The sequence below is a fragment of the Coregonus clupeaformis genome, chromosome 4 (genome assembly GCF_020615455.1).
Source record: "Coregonus clupeaformis isolate EN_2021a chromosome 4, ASM2061545v1, whole genome shotgun sequence".
Classification (NCBI taxonomy): Eukaryota; Metazoa; Chordata; class Actinopteri; order Salmoniformes; family Salmonidae; genus Coregonus; species Coregonus clupeaformis.
Window position 1 is genome coordinate 19,345,666 of NC_059195.1, and position 17,136 is coordinate 19,362,801.

At 46.3% G+C, this 17,136-nt stretch overlaps 1 protein-coding gene across 1 annotated transcript in view; it reads left to right on the forward strand.

The window, feature by feature from the left end:
- cacna1c (calcium channel, voltage-dependent, L type, alpha 1C subunit) overlaps positions 1-17,136 on the forward strand; it is a 106,583-nt gene that overhangs the window by 4,654 nt on the left and 84,793 nt on the right. Inside the window, exon 4 of the mRNA XM_045210476.1 lies at positions 12,206-12,309. Coding sequence (XP_045066411.1) covers positions 12,206-12,309 — 104 coding nt within the window. The remainder of the gene's footprint in view (positions 1-12,205; positions 12,310-17,136) is intronic.

Sequence of the window (17,136 nt, forward strand, 5' to 3'; positions counted from 1 at the left end):
TCTGTCGTCCCAAATACAGACCCCTCTGTCGTCCCAAATACAGACCCCTCTGTCGTCCCAAATACAGACCCCTCTGTCGTTCCAAATACAGACACCTCTGTCGTCCCAAATACAGACCCCTCTGTCGTTCCAAATACAGACCCCTCTGTCGTCCCAAATACAGACCCCTCTGTCGTCCCAAATACAGACCCCTCTGTGTCTCAAATACAGACCCCTCTGTCGTCCCAAATACAGACCCCTCTGTGTCCCAAATACAGGCCTCTCTGTGTCCCAAATACAGACCCCTCTGTCGACCCAAATACAGACCCCTCTGTCGTCCCAAATACAGACCCCTCTGTGTCCCAAATACAGACCCCTCTGTCGTCCCAAATACAGACCCCTCTGTGTCCCAAATACAGACCTATCTGTGTCCCAAATACAGACCCCTCTGTCGTCCCAAATACAGACCCCTCTGTCGTCCCAAATACAGACCCCTCTGTCGTCCCAAATACAGACCCCTCTGTCGTCCCAAATACAGACCCCTCTGTCGTCCCAAATACAGACCCCTCTGTCGTCCCAAATACAGACACCTCTGTCGTCCCAAATACAGACCCCTCTGTCGTTCCAAATACAGACCCCTCTGTGTCCCAAATACAGGCCTCTCTGTGTCCCAAATACAGACCCCTCTGTCGTCCCAAATACAGACCCCTCTGTCGTCCCAAATACAGACCCCTCTGTGTCCCAAATACAGGCCTCTCTGTGTCCCAAATACAGACCCCTCTGTCGACCCAAATACAGACCCCTCTGTCGTCCCAAATACAGACACCTCTGTCGTCCCAAATACAGACCCCTCTGTGTCTCAAATACAGACCCCTCTGTCGTCCCAAATACAGACCCCTCTGTGTCCCAAATACAGACCCCTCTGTCGACCCAAATACAGACCCCTCGGTGTCTCAAATACAGACCCCTCTGTCGTCCCAAATACAGACCCCTCTGTGTCCCAAATACAGGCCTCTCTGTGTCCCAAATACAGACCCCTCTGTCGACCCAAATACAGACCCCTCTGTCGTCCCAAATACAGACCCCTCTGTGTCCCAAATACAGACCCCTCTGTCGACCCAAATACAGACCCCTCTGTGTCCCAAATACAGGCCTCTCTGTGTCCCAAATACAGACCCATCTGTCGACCCAAATACAGACCCCTCTGTCGTCCCAAATACAGACCCCTCTGTCGTCCCAAATACAGACCCCTCTGTGTCTCAAATACAGACCCCTCTGTCGTCCCAAATACAGACCCCTCTGTGTCCCAAATACAGGCCTCTCTGTGTCCCAAATACAGACCCCTCTGTCGTCCCAAATACAGACCCCTCTGTGTCTCAAATACAGACCCCTCTGTCGTCCCAAATACAGACACCTCTGTGTCCCAGATACAGACCCCTCTGTGTCCCAAATACAGACCCCTCTGTCGTCCCAAATACAGACCCCTCTGTGTCCCAAATACAGACCTCTCTGTGTCCCAAATACAGACCCCTCTGTCGTCCCAAATACAGACCCCTCTGTCGTTCCAAATACAGACCCCTCTGTGTCCCAAATACAGACACCTCTGTCGTCCCAAATACAGACCCCTCTGTGTCCCAAATACAGACCCCTCTGTCGTCCCAAATACAGACCCCTCTGTGTCTCAAATACAGACCCCTCTGTCGTCCCAAATACAGACCCCTCTGTCGTCCCAAATACAGGCCTCTCTGTGTCCCAAATACAGACCCCTCTGTCGTCCCAAATACAGACCCTTCTGTCGTCCCAAATACAGACCCCTCTGTCGTCCCAAATACAGACCCCTCTGTGTCCCAAATACAGACCCCTCTGTCGTCCCAAATACAGACCCCTCTGTGTCCCAAATACAGACCGCTCTGTGTCCCACATACAGACCCCTCTGTCGACCCAAATACAGACCCCTCTGTCGTCCCAAATACAGACCCCTCTGTGTCCCAAATACAGACCGCTCTGTGTCCCACATACAGACCGCTCTGTGTCCCACATACAGACCCCTCTGTCGTCCCAAATACAGACCGCTCTGTGTCCCACATACAGACCCCTCTGTCGACCCAAATACAGACCGCTCTGTGTCCCACATACAGACCGCTCTGTGTCCCAAATACAGACCGCTCTGTGTCCCACATACAGACCCCTCTGTCGTCCAAAATAAGCACCTTAATCCCAGCATAGTGCACTACTTTTGACCAGGACCCAGGGATCAGCCCATATAGTTCTTGTCAAAAATAGTTGACAAATATAAGGAATAGGATGCCATTGGGGACGCAGTCTGTGTATACCGCGACTAAACCATCAGAAGAAGAATGACTGTGGAATAGTTTTGGTAAATAAATAAACAAATTGATTTCTCATGTGGATTGAATGATAATTATATCTGGTGGTGGAGCTTGACTCGCCCCAGGGCTGTAACAAGATTATAGCTACAGTAATCCACCATTATATTCCCTACACTTCTTCTTTGGATAGTGATGCTGGTGAATTGTATGGTGTGTGTCCCGAAAGGGACCCTATTCCCTATATAGTGCACTCTTTTTTAGGGGTCTGATCCAGAGGGCTCTGGTGAAAAGTAGGGTGCCATTTTTGGATGCAGGCATTGAGTCGTTCAGTCGATGCTGTTCGCAGTCTCTCGTTTCATTGAAGTGCCCCTTTATTAACGGCTAGGCTGTATTAGGGGTGAGCGAGTGTGTGAAGAGGGAGAGATAGAGGGAGTGAAAATTGAAAAAGAAAGAGTGAGAGATCACAGTCTGGTCACGGTTGGGTTAAAGGAGAAACACAGAGGAAACTCTTCTGTATTCTCACTGTAGGAGGATCTACCTCACACTACACAGATACTATATAGCATTATCACACACACACACACACACACACACACACAATGTCTAATATCCTCTGGTTAACATGTTTTTAGTTGTCAACCATTACAAAATGTGTGTTTCAGTGATCTTTACTGATTTGTCCTGTAAATGTGGGGATATGTTATTGAGATCATGTATGAAGTGGGAGGCTTACTGCCTGGCTCTACACCCCATCTCTGTGCAGTCTCTCTGCCTGTCTACCTGTCTGCTTGCCTGTCTGTCTGCCTGTCTGTCTGTCTGTCTGTCTGTCTGTCTGTCTGTCTGTCTGTCTGTCTGTCTGTCTGTCTGTCTGTCTGTCTGTCTGTCTGTCTGTCTGTCTGTCTGTCTGTCTGTCTGTCTGTCTGTCTGTCTGTCTGCCTGCCTGCCTGCCTGTCTGTCTGTCTGTCTGCCTGTCTGTCTGTCTGTCTGTCTGTCTGTCTGTCTGTCTGCCTGTCTGCCTGTCTGCCTGTCTGTCTGCTATTTTGACAACTGTATGTGTGTGTCACAAATGGCAACCTATTAATAGGGTACCATTTGTGACACAACCGATGTGTGCTCAACTCAACTCACAGGTGTTGACTGACTAAGTTCTGCTACAGTAGCATTGTAAGCATGAAAGGAATGTCTTCTCAACCAGGCATACACTACATTATGTCTCTACCACCATATCACATTATGTCTCTACCACCATATCACATTATGACTCTACCACCATATCACATTATGTCTCTACCACCATATCACATTATGTCTCTACCACCATATCACATTATGTCTCCATCACCATATCACATTATGTCTCTACCACCATATCACATTATGTCTCTACCACCATATCACATTATGTCTCTACCACCATATCACATTATGTCTCCACCATCATATCATATTATGTCTCCATCACCATATCACATTATGTCTCTACCACCATCCATATCACATTATGTCTCTACCATCCATATCACATTATGTCTCTACCATCCATATCACATTATGTCTCCACCATCATATCACATTATGTCTCCACCACCATATCACATTATGTCTCTACCACCATATCACATTATGTCTCTACCACCATATCACATTATGTCTCTACCACCATATCACATTATGTCTCCACCCCCACCATATCACATTATGTCACTACCACCATCCATATCACATTATGTCTCTACCACCATATCACATTATGTCTCTAACACCATATCACATTATGTCTCTACCATCCATATCACATTATGTCTCTACCACCATATCACATTATGTCTCCACCACCATATCACATTATGTCTCTACCACCATATCACATTATGTCTCTACCACCATCCATATCACATTATGTCTCTACCACCATATCACATTATGTCTCCACCACCATATCACATTATGTCTCTACCACCATATCATATTATGTCTCTACCACCATCCATATCACATTATGTCTCCACCACCATATCACATTATGTCTCTACCACCATCCATATCACATTATGTCTCTACCACCATATCACATTATGTCTCCACCACCATATCACATTATATCTCTACCACCATATCACATTATGTCTCTACCACCATATCACATTATGTCTCTACCACCATATCACATTATGTCTCTACCACCATCCATATCACATTATGTCTCCATCACCATATCACATTATGTCTCTACCACCATATCACATTATGTCTCTACCACCATATCACATTATGTCTCTACCACCATATCACATTATGTCTCCACCATCATATCATATTATGTCTCCATCACCATATCACATTATGTCTCTACCACCATCCATATCACATTATGTCTCTACCATCCATATCACATTATGTCTCTACCATCCATATCACATTATGTCTCCACCATCATATCACATTATGTCTCCACCACCATATCACATTATGTCTCTACCACCATATCACATTATGTCTCTACCACCATATCACATTATGTCTCTACCACCATATCACATTATGTCTCTACCACCATATCACATTATGTCTCCACCACCATATCACATTATGTCTCTACCACCATATCACATTATGTCTCCACCACCATATCACATTATGTCTCCACCACCATATCACATTATGTCTCTACCATCCATATCACATTATGTCTCCACCATCCATATCACATTATGTCTCTACCACCATATCACATTATGTCTCTACCACCATCCATATCACATTATGTCTCCACCACCATATCACATTATGTCTCCACCACCATCCATATCACATTATGTCTCTACCACCATATCATATTATGTCTCTACCACCATCCATATCACATTATGTCTCCACCACCATATCACATTATGTCTCTACCACCATCCATATCACATTATGTCTCTACCACCATATCACATTATGTCTCCACCACCATATCACATTATATCTCTACCACCATATCACATTATGTCTCTACCACCATATCACATTATGTCTCTACCACCATATCACATTATGTCTCTACCACCATCCATATCACATTATGTATCCACCACCATATCACATTATGTCTCCACCACCATCCACATCACATTATGTCTCTACCACCATATTACATTATGTCTCCACCATCATATCACATTATGTCTCTACCACCATATCACATTATGTCTCTACCACCATCCATATCACATTATGTCTCCACCACCATATCACATTATGTCTCTTCCACCATCCATATCACATTATGTCTCTACCACCATATCACATTAATTCTCTACCACCATATCACATTATGTCTCTACCACCATCCATATCACATTATGTCTCTACCACCATATCACATTATGTCTCCACCACCATATCACAGTATGTCGCTACCACCATATAATATTATGTCTCTACCACCATCCATATCACATTATGTCTCCACCACCATATCACATTATGTCTCCACCACCATATCACATTATGTCTCTACCACCATATCACATTATGTCTCTACCACCATATCACATTATGTCTCCACCACCATATCACATTATGTCTCTACCACCATGTCACATTATGTCTCCACCACCATCCATATCACATTATGTCTCTACCACCATATCACATTATGTCTCCACTGCCATATCACATTATGTCTCTACCACCATATCACATTATGTCTCTACCACCATATCACATTATGTCTCTACCACCATATCACATTATGTCTCCACCACCATATCACATTATGTCTCTACCACCATATCACATTATGTCTCCACCACCATATCACATTATGTCGCTACCACCATATAATATTATGTCTCTACCACCATCCATATCACATTATGTCTCCACCACATATCACATTATGTCTCCACCACCATATCACATTATGTCTCTACCACCATATCACATTATGTCTCTACCACCATATCACATTATGTCTCCACCACCATATCACATTATGTCTCTACCACCATATCACATTATGTCTCCACCACCATCCATATCACATTATGTCTCTACCACCATATCACATTATGTCTCCACCACCATATCACATTATGTCTCTACCACCATATCACATTATGTCTCTACCACCATATCACATTATGTCTCTACCACCATATCACATTATGTCTCCACCACCATATCACATTATGTCTCTACCACCATATCACATTATGTCTCCACCACCATATCACATTATGTCTCCACCACCATATCACATTATGTCTCTACCATCCATATCACATTATGTCTCCACCATCCATATCACATTATGTCTCTACCACCATATCACATTATGTCTCTACCACCATCCATATCACATTATGTCTCCACCACCATATCACATTATGTCTCCACCACCATCCATATCACATTATGTCTCTACCACAATATCACATTATGTCTCTACTACCATATCACATTATGTCTCTACCACCATATCACATTATGTCTCCACCACCATATCACATTATGTCTCTACCACCATATCACATTATGTCTCTACCATCATATCATATTATGTCTCTACCACCATATCACATTATGTCTCCACCACCATATCACATTATGTCTCTACCACCATATCACATTATGTCTCTACCACCATATCACATTATGCCTCTACCACCATATCACATTATGTCTCTACCATCCATATCACATTATGTCTCCACCACCATATCACATTATGTCTCTACCACCATATCACATTATGTCTCTACCACCATATCACATTATGTCTCTACCACCATATCACATTATGTCTCCACCACCATATCACATTATGTCTCTACCATCCATATCACATTATGTCTCCACCATCCATATCACATTATGTCTCTACCACCATATCACATTATGTCTCTACCACCATATCACATTATGTCTCTACCACCATCCATATCACATTATGTCTCCACCACCATATCACATTATGTCTCCACCACCATCCATATCACATTATGTCTCTACCACCATATCACATTATGTCTCTACCAGCATCCATATCACATTATGTCTCCACCACCATATCACATTATGTCCACCTCCATCCATATCACATTATGTCTCTACCACCATATCACATTATGTCTCCACCACCATATCACATTATGTCTCTACCACCATATCACATTATGTCTCTACCACCATATCACATTATGTCTCTACCACCATATCACATTATGTCTCCACCACCATATCACTTCATGTCTCTACCACCATATCACATTATGTCTCCACCACCATATCACATTATGTCTCTACCATCCATATCACATTATGTCTCCACCACCATATCACATTATGTCTCTACCACCATATCACATTATGTCTCTACCACCATCCATATCACATTATGTATCTACCATCCATATCACATTATGTCTCTACCATCCATATCACATTATGTCTCTACCACCATATCACATTATGTCTCTACCACCATATCACATTATGTCTCTACCATCCATATCACATTATGTCTCTACCACCATATCACATTATGTCTCTACCACCATATCACATTATGTCTCTACCATCCATATCACATTATGTCTCCACCACCATATCACATTATGTCTCCACCACCACATCACATTATGTCTCCACCACCATATCACATTATGTCTCTACCACCATCCATATCACATTATGTCTCTACCACCATCCATATCACATTATGTCCCTACCACCATCCATATCACATTATGTCTCCACCACCATATCACATTATGTCTCCACCACCATATCACATTATGTCTCCACCACCATATCACATTGTGTCTCCACCACCATATCACATTATATCTCCACCACCATATCACATTATGTCTCTACCACCACATCACATTATGTCTCCACCACCACATCACATTATGTCTCGACCACCATATCACATTATGTCTCTACCACCATCCATATCACATTATCACTCCACCACCATATCACATTATGTCTCCACCACCACATCACATTATGTCTCTACCACCATATCACATTATGTCTCTACCACCATATCACATTATGTCTCTACCACCATCCATATCACATTATGTCTCCACCACCATATCACATTATGTCTCCACCACCATATCACATTATGTCTCTACCACCATATCACATTATGTCTCCACCACCATATCACATTATGTCTCTACCACCATATCACATTATGTCTCTACCACCATATCACATTATTTCTCCACCACCATATCACATTATGTCTCCACCATCACATCACATTATGTCTCCACCATCATATCACATCATGTCTCCACCACCATATCACATTATGTCTCTACCACCATATCACATTATGTCTCTACCACCATATCACATTATGTCTCCACCACCATATCACATTATGTCTCTACCACCATCCATATCACATTATGTCTCCACCACCATATCACATTATGTCTCTACCACCATATCACATTATGTCTCTACCACCATATCACATTATGTCTCCACCACCATATCACATTATGTCTCTACCACCATCCATATCACATTATGTCTCCACCACCATATCACATTTTGTCTCTACCACCATATCACATCATGTCTCCACCACCACATCACATCAGTAGAGTCCGGAAAGACTTAGCTGTCTGAGTACTCGCACTCTCACAACACACCCGGTGCTACTCCACTTAACTCTACAGCCACACACACACACACACACACACACACACACACACACACACACACACACACACACACACACACACACACACACACCATACACCACACACACCACACACACACACACACCAATCTCACACACACACACCACTCTCAGTCCTTTTCCACTTAACTACTTAACTCTCCAACCACCAGAGAGGGCTCTGTTCAAGGATGTTTGTGATCAAGAGACATTTGTTCACAGCTGAGGTATTATTCAGTAGTATTCTAGAGTTCTTATGATCTCTCATTGTCTCCAACGTTCTGGTTCTACTTCCTCTCATGGGTACTTGTTGGAATTCTAGAGTGGGAGCTTGACATTGTAAATGAATTAATTAGCTCCATTGTTTGGGGTTTTGTTACTCAAGTACATTTACCCTTCACACATACAAATACACACATACAGTGGCTTCTGAAAGTATTCACCCCCCTTGGCATTTTTCCTATTTTGTTGCCTTACAACCTGGAATTAAAATGGATTTGGGGGGGGTTGTATCATTTGATTTACACAACATGCCTACCACTTTGAAAATGCAAAATATATTTTATTGTGAAACAAACAAGAAATAAGAAAAAATAACAGAAAACTTGAGCGTGCATAACTATTCACCTCCCCAAAGTCAATACTTTGTAGAGCCACCTTTTGCAGCAATTACAGCTGCAAGTCTCTTGGGGTATGTCTCTATAAGCTTGGCACATCTAGCCACTGGGATTTTTGCCCATTCTTCAAGGCAAAACTGCTCCAGCTCCTTCAAGTTGGATGGGTCCGCTGGTGTACAGCAATCTTTAAGTCATCCCACAGACTATCAATTGGATTGAGGTCTGGGCTTTGACTAGGCCATTCCAAGACAATTAAATGTTTCCCCTTAAACCACTCAAGTGTTGCTTTAGCAGTATGCTTAGGGTCATTGTCCTGCTGAAAGGTGAACCTCTGTCCCAGTCTCAAATCTCTGGAAGACAGAAACAGGTTTCACTCAAGAATTTCCCTGCATTTAGCGACATCCATCATTCCTTCAATTCTGACCAGTTTCCCAGTCCCTGCCGATGAAAAACATCCCCACAGCATGATGCTGCCACCACCATGCTTCACTGTGGGGATGGTGTTCTCTGGGTGATGAGAGGTGTTGGGTTTGCGCCAGACATAGCATTTCCCTTAATGGCCAAAAAGCTCAATTTTAGTCTCATCTGACCAGAGTACATTCTTCCATATGTTTGGGGCGTCTCCCACATGGCTTTTGGCGAACACCAAACGTGTTTGCTTATTCTTTTCTTTAAGCAATGGCTTTTTTCTGGCCACTCTTCCGTAAAGCCCAGCTCTGTGGAGTGTACGGCTTAAAGTGGTCCTATGGATAGATACTCCAATCTCCGCTGTGGAGCTTTGCAGCTCCTTCAGGGTTATCTTTGGTCTCTTTGTTGCCTCTCTGATTAATGTCCTCCTTGCCTGGTCCTGAGTTTTGGTGGGCGGCCCTCTCTTGGCAGGTTTGTTGTGGTGCCATATTCTTTACATTTTTTAATAATGGATTTAATGGTGCTCCGTGGGATGTTCAACGTTTCGGATATTTTTTTATAACCCAACCCTGATCTTTACTTCCCCACAACTTTGTCCCTGACCTGTTTGGAGAGCTCCTTGGTCTTCATGGTGCCGCTTGCTTGGTGGCGCTCCTTGCTTAGTGGTGTTGCAGACTCTGGGGCCTTTCAGAACAGGTGTATATATACTGAGATCATGTGACACTTAGATTGCACACAGGTGGACTTTATTTAACTAATTATGTGACTTCTGAAGGTAATTGGTTGCACCAGATCTTATTCAGGGGCTTCATAGCAAAGGGGGTGAATACATACGAACGCACCACTTTTCCTTTATTTATTTTGTAGAATTTTTTGAAACAAGTAATTTTTTTCATTTCACTTCACCAATTTGGACTATTTTGTGTATGTCCATTACATAAAATCCAAATAAAAATCCATTTAAATGACAGGTTGTAATGCAAGAAAATAGGAAAAATGCCAAAGGGGATGAATACTTTTGCAAGGCACTGTATGAGAGCTGGCATGTACAAACACACACAAACACACACACACACAAATGCACACTTCTCCAACCTTGCCGTTTTCTGCTACTGTGCTTTTTAACAATCTCTTGGCTTTATTTATTTCACTCTTTCTTTTTTAACCCCCCTGTTCTTGTCTTCCAACCCCTGTTCTCTCTCTCCAACCCCCTCCTCCTCTTCCAACCCCTGTCCTCTCTCTCTAACCCCCTCCTCCTCTTCCAACCCCTGTCCTCTCTCTCCAACCCCTCCTCCTCTTCCAACCCCTGTCCTCTCTCTCTAACCCTCCTCCTCTTCCAACCCCTGTTCTCTCTCTCCAACCCCTCCACCTCTTCCAACCCCTATTCTCTCTCTCCAACCCCTCCTCCTCTTCCAACCCCTGTCCTCTCTCTCCAACCCCCTCCACCTCTTCCAACACCTGTCCTCTCTCTCTAACCCCCTCCTCCTCTTCCAACCCCTGTTCTCTCTCTCCAACCCCCTCCACCTCTTCCAACCCCTGTCCTCTCTCTCTAACCCCCTCCTCCTCTTCCAACCCCTGTCCTCTCTCTCTAACCCCCTCCTCCTCTTCCAACCCCTGTCCTCTCTCTCCAACCCCCCTCCTCCTCTTCCAACCCCTGTCCTCTCTCTCTAACCCCCTCCTCCTCTTCCAACCCCTGTCCTCTCTCTCTAACCCCCTCCTCCTCTTCCAACCCCTGTCCTCTCTCTCCAACCCCCTCCACCTCTTCCAACCCCTGTCCTCTCTCTCTAACCCCCTCCTCCTCTTCCAACCCCTGTCCTCTCTCTCCAACCCCCTCCTCCTCTTCCAACCCCTGTCCTCTCTCTCCAACCCCTCCACCTCTTCCAACCCCTGTCCTCTCTCTCTAACCCCTCCTCCTCTTCCAACCCCTATTCTCTCTCTCCAACCCCCTCTTCCTCTTCCAACCCCTGTCCTCTCTCTCCAACCCCCTCCTCCTCTTCCAACCCCTGTCCTCTCTCTCCAACCCCCTCCACCTCTTCCAACCCCTGTCCTCTCTCTCTAACCCCCTCCTCCTCTTCCAACCCCTGTCCTCTCTCTCTAACCCCCTCCACCTCTTCCAACCCCTGTCCTCTCTCTCTAACCCCCTCCTCCTCTTCCTTCCCTCTGTCCTCTAGATGCAAGACGCTATGGGCTATGAACTTCCTTGGGCCTATTTTGTCAGTCTCGTCATCTTTGGATCCTTTTTCGTTCTAAATCTGGTTCTGGGGGTGTTGAGCGGGTAAGAGCGCTGTGAGTGTGTGTATTTGTGTGTGTGTGTGTGTGTTTGCCCTCCCTGTGACCGCAGACCAGACAACAAGACTCCTGGGACAGAGAAATAGGGGGATGAAAAGAGAATATGGAAAGGTGGGGAGAGGGAGGAGACACTCTCTCTCCAATCTCAGCCACTAATTGCTTGCTTAAATAACATAGATATTCCAACCCTACGAAATCAGAATTTAGAATCGAAAAACTCCATCCAAAAATCCATTCAGTCATTCAGTGAAAGTCTTGTGATGTCACGAGAGGCTGTGTCCTGGAGGGACGTTACATCCCCCTGAGGTGGCTGCAAACCCAGACAGCTATGGCTCCATCTGCTGGTATGGTCGGGAACTCCACCCCTCTATGGCCAATCTTCCCACGCAGCTGAAACAAATGAGGAGCTGATGAGCTGAAGGTTTGGGAAGGGAAGAGACACAGTCTCCAAGCGGGGCTCTCTGGAGGACAAGAGTGCTGCACGTCCACTTCCATGAGGAATATAAGGATTTGGAGATACTTACCTTTGGGAAATACTCACCTTTGGATATATACACCTGTGGAAATACGTGTGGGACATTTGGAAGGACGTTTTGCTGGGTTGGCCACTAGCTGCAACGTGGAAGACAGTAAGACTGGGGAAAAGTTATTTGAGCAAGGGAGAGTTATGATTTTGGATGTGGAAGAGACATCCCTGAACTGTTAACCCTTAAGAGCCACCAGAGAACAGTATTGTGTTATACTTTCGTTAGTTTCCCCCAGACCTTTAATAAAATCCTTGTTTTGGTTGAACCTGGTCTCCTTGCACTACTTGAGCAATCCCGCTGAAAGCTGTGTAGCCTCTCGTGACATCACAGATGGTGGAGAATACAGGCACGCTCAAGCGTTAATAGTGCATGTCAGAGGAGGATACCGAAGGTTTGATCACCCAGTTTTCCAAGTTGGACGTAGGCTCCCCGCCGACTGAAATGGAGGACATATTGAAAGCCCCTTGTTGCTGGCCAGCAAGCCCAGATGCAAGCAAACGTGGCTCTCTTGGAGGAGCAAAAGAAAGCCAACCTTCTGAAGGCAGAGGAATTGCAGTTGCAGAGACAGAGGGTGGTCCAAAATACCCGCCCAATAAAGGCAAGTGACTTTATATCTAAGATGGGAGCTACCGATGACATTGAGGCATACCTGCATGCATTTGAGGCCACGGCCACTAGGGAAGCCTGGCCCAAGCAACAGTGGGTTGGTCTGTTAGCCCCCTTTCTAACCGGGGAATCGCTGAATGCTGTCCGGGACCTGGGCCCTGACCAGGTTACTGACTATGATGCCCTGAAGTCTGAGATCCTCAGCAGATATGGACTCACAAAGTTTGGTATGGCCCAGCGCTTTCACAGCTGGACCTTCCAACCAGACCAACCTCCTCGGGCGCAGATGCATGAACTTGTCCGAATCGCAAGGAAATGGCTGGATCCGCAGAGGAATACAGCAGCGGCGGTGGTGGAGGCCGTTGTGGTGGATCGTTACCTACGCGCCCTGCCTTATGAGGCAAAACGGTTCATCAGTCAACAGGCCTTGACCACGGCTGATCTGACCGTGGAAGCTGTGGAAAAGTACCAGGCCACAGCGGAGATGCTGAATGCTTCCGAAAAGACCCCAGGAGTGCGGCCCCACCACAAATGGGAAGAACCCGTCCAAAGGACCCCAAGGTCTCGAACCCAGCCACGTCAGGACTTATCCCGGCTCCAGGGGGAGCCAGAAACCAGGCGGGTCCAAGAAGAGTACACCAGGAGGGGGGAAACTCGACAGTGTTACCGGTGTGGGGAGATGGGACATATCTCCTGGCAGTGTGGGAAACCAGCCGATGAACCTATGCCCACTGCGGAGTCCTCCAGCTCAGCACCCACACACCGTTTTGCCTCGCTCTTGGGAGTCGTAGATGGCGGCCCAGATCGACCCCCCCACCTGCCCGGTAACTGTGAATCACCATGATGTGGAGGCCTTACTGGATTCTGGTAGCCGGGCCACCCTGGTGCGTAAGGATTTGGTGGGCCCAACGTGTCTGACCCCGGGAAAGTCCTCCCAGTTTCCTGTGTCCATGGGGACACCAGAGAATACCCCATTACTGAACTTACAATGACCAGCACACGGGGAACCATACACACGATGGCGGGGGTGGTTGATTCCCCCCCCGTCCCTGTCCTAATTGGACGAGACTGCCCAGCCTTTTACCCACTCTGGAGAGAGTCTCAGGAGAGGATAACCCGAGTACCTCGGAAACGGAGAGGCAAGACTCATCCTGGGAAGGCTCCGGTGCAATCCTCCGAGTTACTCACTCCCGCCCGGGCTCTGATAGGGATGGCAGGTGCCCAGACCGACACAGAGACGGAGCTACAGAATCTGGACAAAGAACTGTCTGGTCTGAAGGGGACCGCTGAGAGGTATCGTTTGTTAAAGCAACAGTTAGACATGAAGACAGAAGAGTTAGATATCCTCCAGGCTAAACTCCAACAGAGCTCCTTCCCTAAGCAACAGGAGGAGCTGGAGAGGCTGCGCAGGACCATCGAGGAGTGTGAGGAGACCCTGCGCAGTAGTAAGGAGGTCCAGAAGAAGGCAGAGGAGAAGTACAAGGTGTTGGAGAACAAGATGAAGAATGCGGAGGCAGAGAGAGAGAAGGAACTGAAAGCTGCTCAACAGAAGCTAAACTCTGCTAAAACCAAGGCTGATGCGTTCAGTAAGAAACTCAAGGAGAGACAACAGGAGGCTGAGTCCCTGGTCCTAGAGTTGGAGGAGTTGAAGAGAGAGCAGTCTGGCAAGCACCACGGCAATGCGGACGCCCTCTCCCGGCGTGATGCCTTCTTCGCTGCCTTTTACCCGACGAGGACGTCGGTCCCGAGGAGGGGGATGTGTGATGTCACGAGAGGCTGTGTCCTGGAGGGACGTTACATCCCCCTGAGGTGGCTGCAAACCCAGACAGCTATGGCTCCATCTGCTGGTATGGTCGGGAACTCCACCCCTCTATGGCCAATCTTCCCACGCAGCTGAAACAAATGAGGAGCTGATGAGCTGAAGGTTTGGGAAGGGAAGAGACACAGTCTCCAAGCGGGGCTCTCTGGAGGACAAGAGTGCTGCACGTCCACTTCCATGAGGAATATAAGGATTTGGAGATACTTACCTTTGGGAAATACTCACCTTTGGATATATACACCTGTGGAAATACGTGAGAGACATTTGGAAGGACGTTTTGCTGGGTTGGCCACTAGCTGCAACGTGGAAGACAGTAAGACTGGGGAAAAGTTATTTGAGCAAGGGAGAGTTATGATTTTGGATGTGGAAGAGACATCCCTGAACTGTTAACCCTTAAGAGCCACCAGAGAACAGTATTGTGTTATACTTTCGTTAGTTTCCCCAGACCTTTAATAAAATCCTTGTTTTGGTTGAACCTGGTCTCCTTGCACTACTTGAGCAATCCCGCTGAAAGCTGTGTAGCCTCTCGTGACATCACAGTCTCCACTTCCACAAGGCTTCAGTCATCTGTGACTGGTCGAAAGTGTGTCTGAAATGGCACCTTAGGCTGTAGTCAAAGTGCATAAAAAAATAGGAAAGGTAGGTTTAGATGCTTCTTTAGAAACGCCAATACATTTAACCTCAAGGGACAGGTTCAGGAGCGGGTCAATGCAAGGGATTATGGGTAGGGAGAGGAGGAGGAAGAGGAGGCGGTGAAGAAAGAGGAAAGGAGGAGGAGGAGAGGAGGATTCTGGGAATGTAATGCCCAGTATCAGGTAGAAAGCTGTGTTTGTGTGTGTGTGTGTGTGTGTGTGTGTGCTGTGTGTGTGTGTGTGTGTGTGTGTGTAGATGGGTTGACGTGTGTTGTACCGGCCGTATGGTAATCCCTAACCACCTGTCTTTCCGCTTTATGGTAATACGTCCCGAGTCGTTGCCGGTGGTGACGTGATGTCACAACCTCTCAGAGCATGCTGGTGTTCCCACAGGAGAGTTACACAGTGTTCACAGATCACAGAGAGAGAGAGACGAACATCTCTCCTTCCTCTGCTGTCTTTTTCTCTCTCCTTTCTCCCTCTCTCTCTCTCTCTCTCTCTCTCTCTTCTCCCCCTCTCTCTCTCTCTCTCTCTCTCTCTCTCTCTCTCTCTCTCTCTCTCTCTCTCTCTCTCTCTCTCTCTCTCTCTCTCTCTCTCTCTCTCTCTCTCTCTCTCTCTCTCTCTCTCTCTCTCTCTCTCTCTCCCCCCCTCTCTCTCCCTTTCTCCCCCTTCTCTCTCTCTCTCTCTCGCTCCTCTCTGTCCTCTTTTTCCCCTCTCCCTTCCCTATATCTCCTGTCCCTTCTATCTCCTCTCTCCTCTCTTCCCCCCATCCACCTCTACATTGGGAGAAGTCAGTACTGTAGATAAACCTTTTCTCTCCTCCTCTGTGGTTCAGCCCAGGCATCCCCCCTGGGGCGCTCCTACTCACTTAAAAAACCTTTCTCTCCCATTTAAAACCAACTGGCTTTGTTTCTGCAGTTTAAAGCTCACTCCTGCAGGTGGTCCCTGTTTTCTGTTTTTACCCAATGCTGAGTCATGTTGCGAAGTATAAGGTGTACACACACACACAGTCGAGAAACGCAGTGATAAATTATTTAGACTCAGGTTGACTCAGAAGTACACTCTTAGAAAATGTTTTGCTATCTAGAACCTTACAGGGTTATTCGGCTGTCTCTATAGGAGATCCATTTGAAAAACCCTTTTGGGTTCAATGTAGAGCCCTTTTACAGAGGGTTCTACATGGAACCCAAAAGGGTTCTGCCTGGAACCAAAAATGGTTCTGTCTGGAA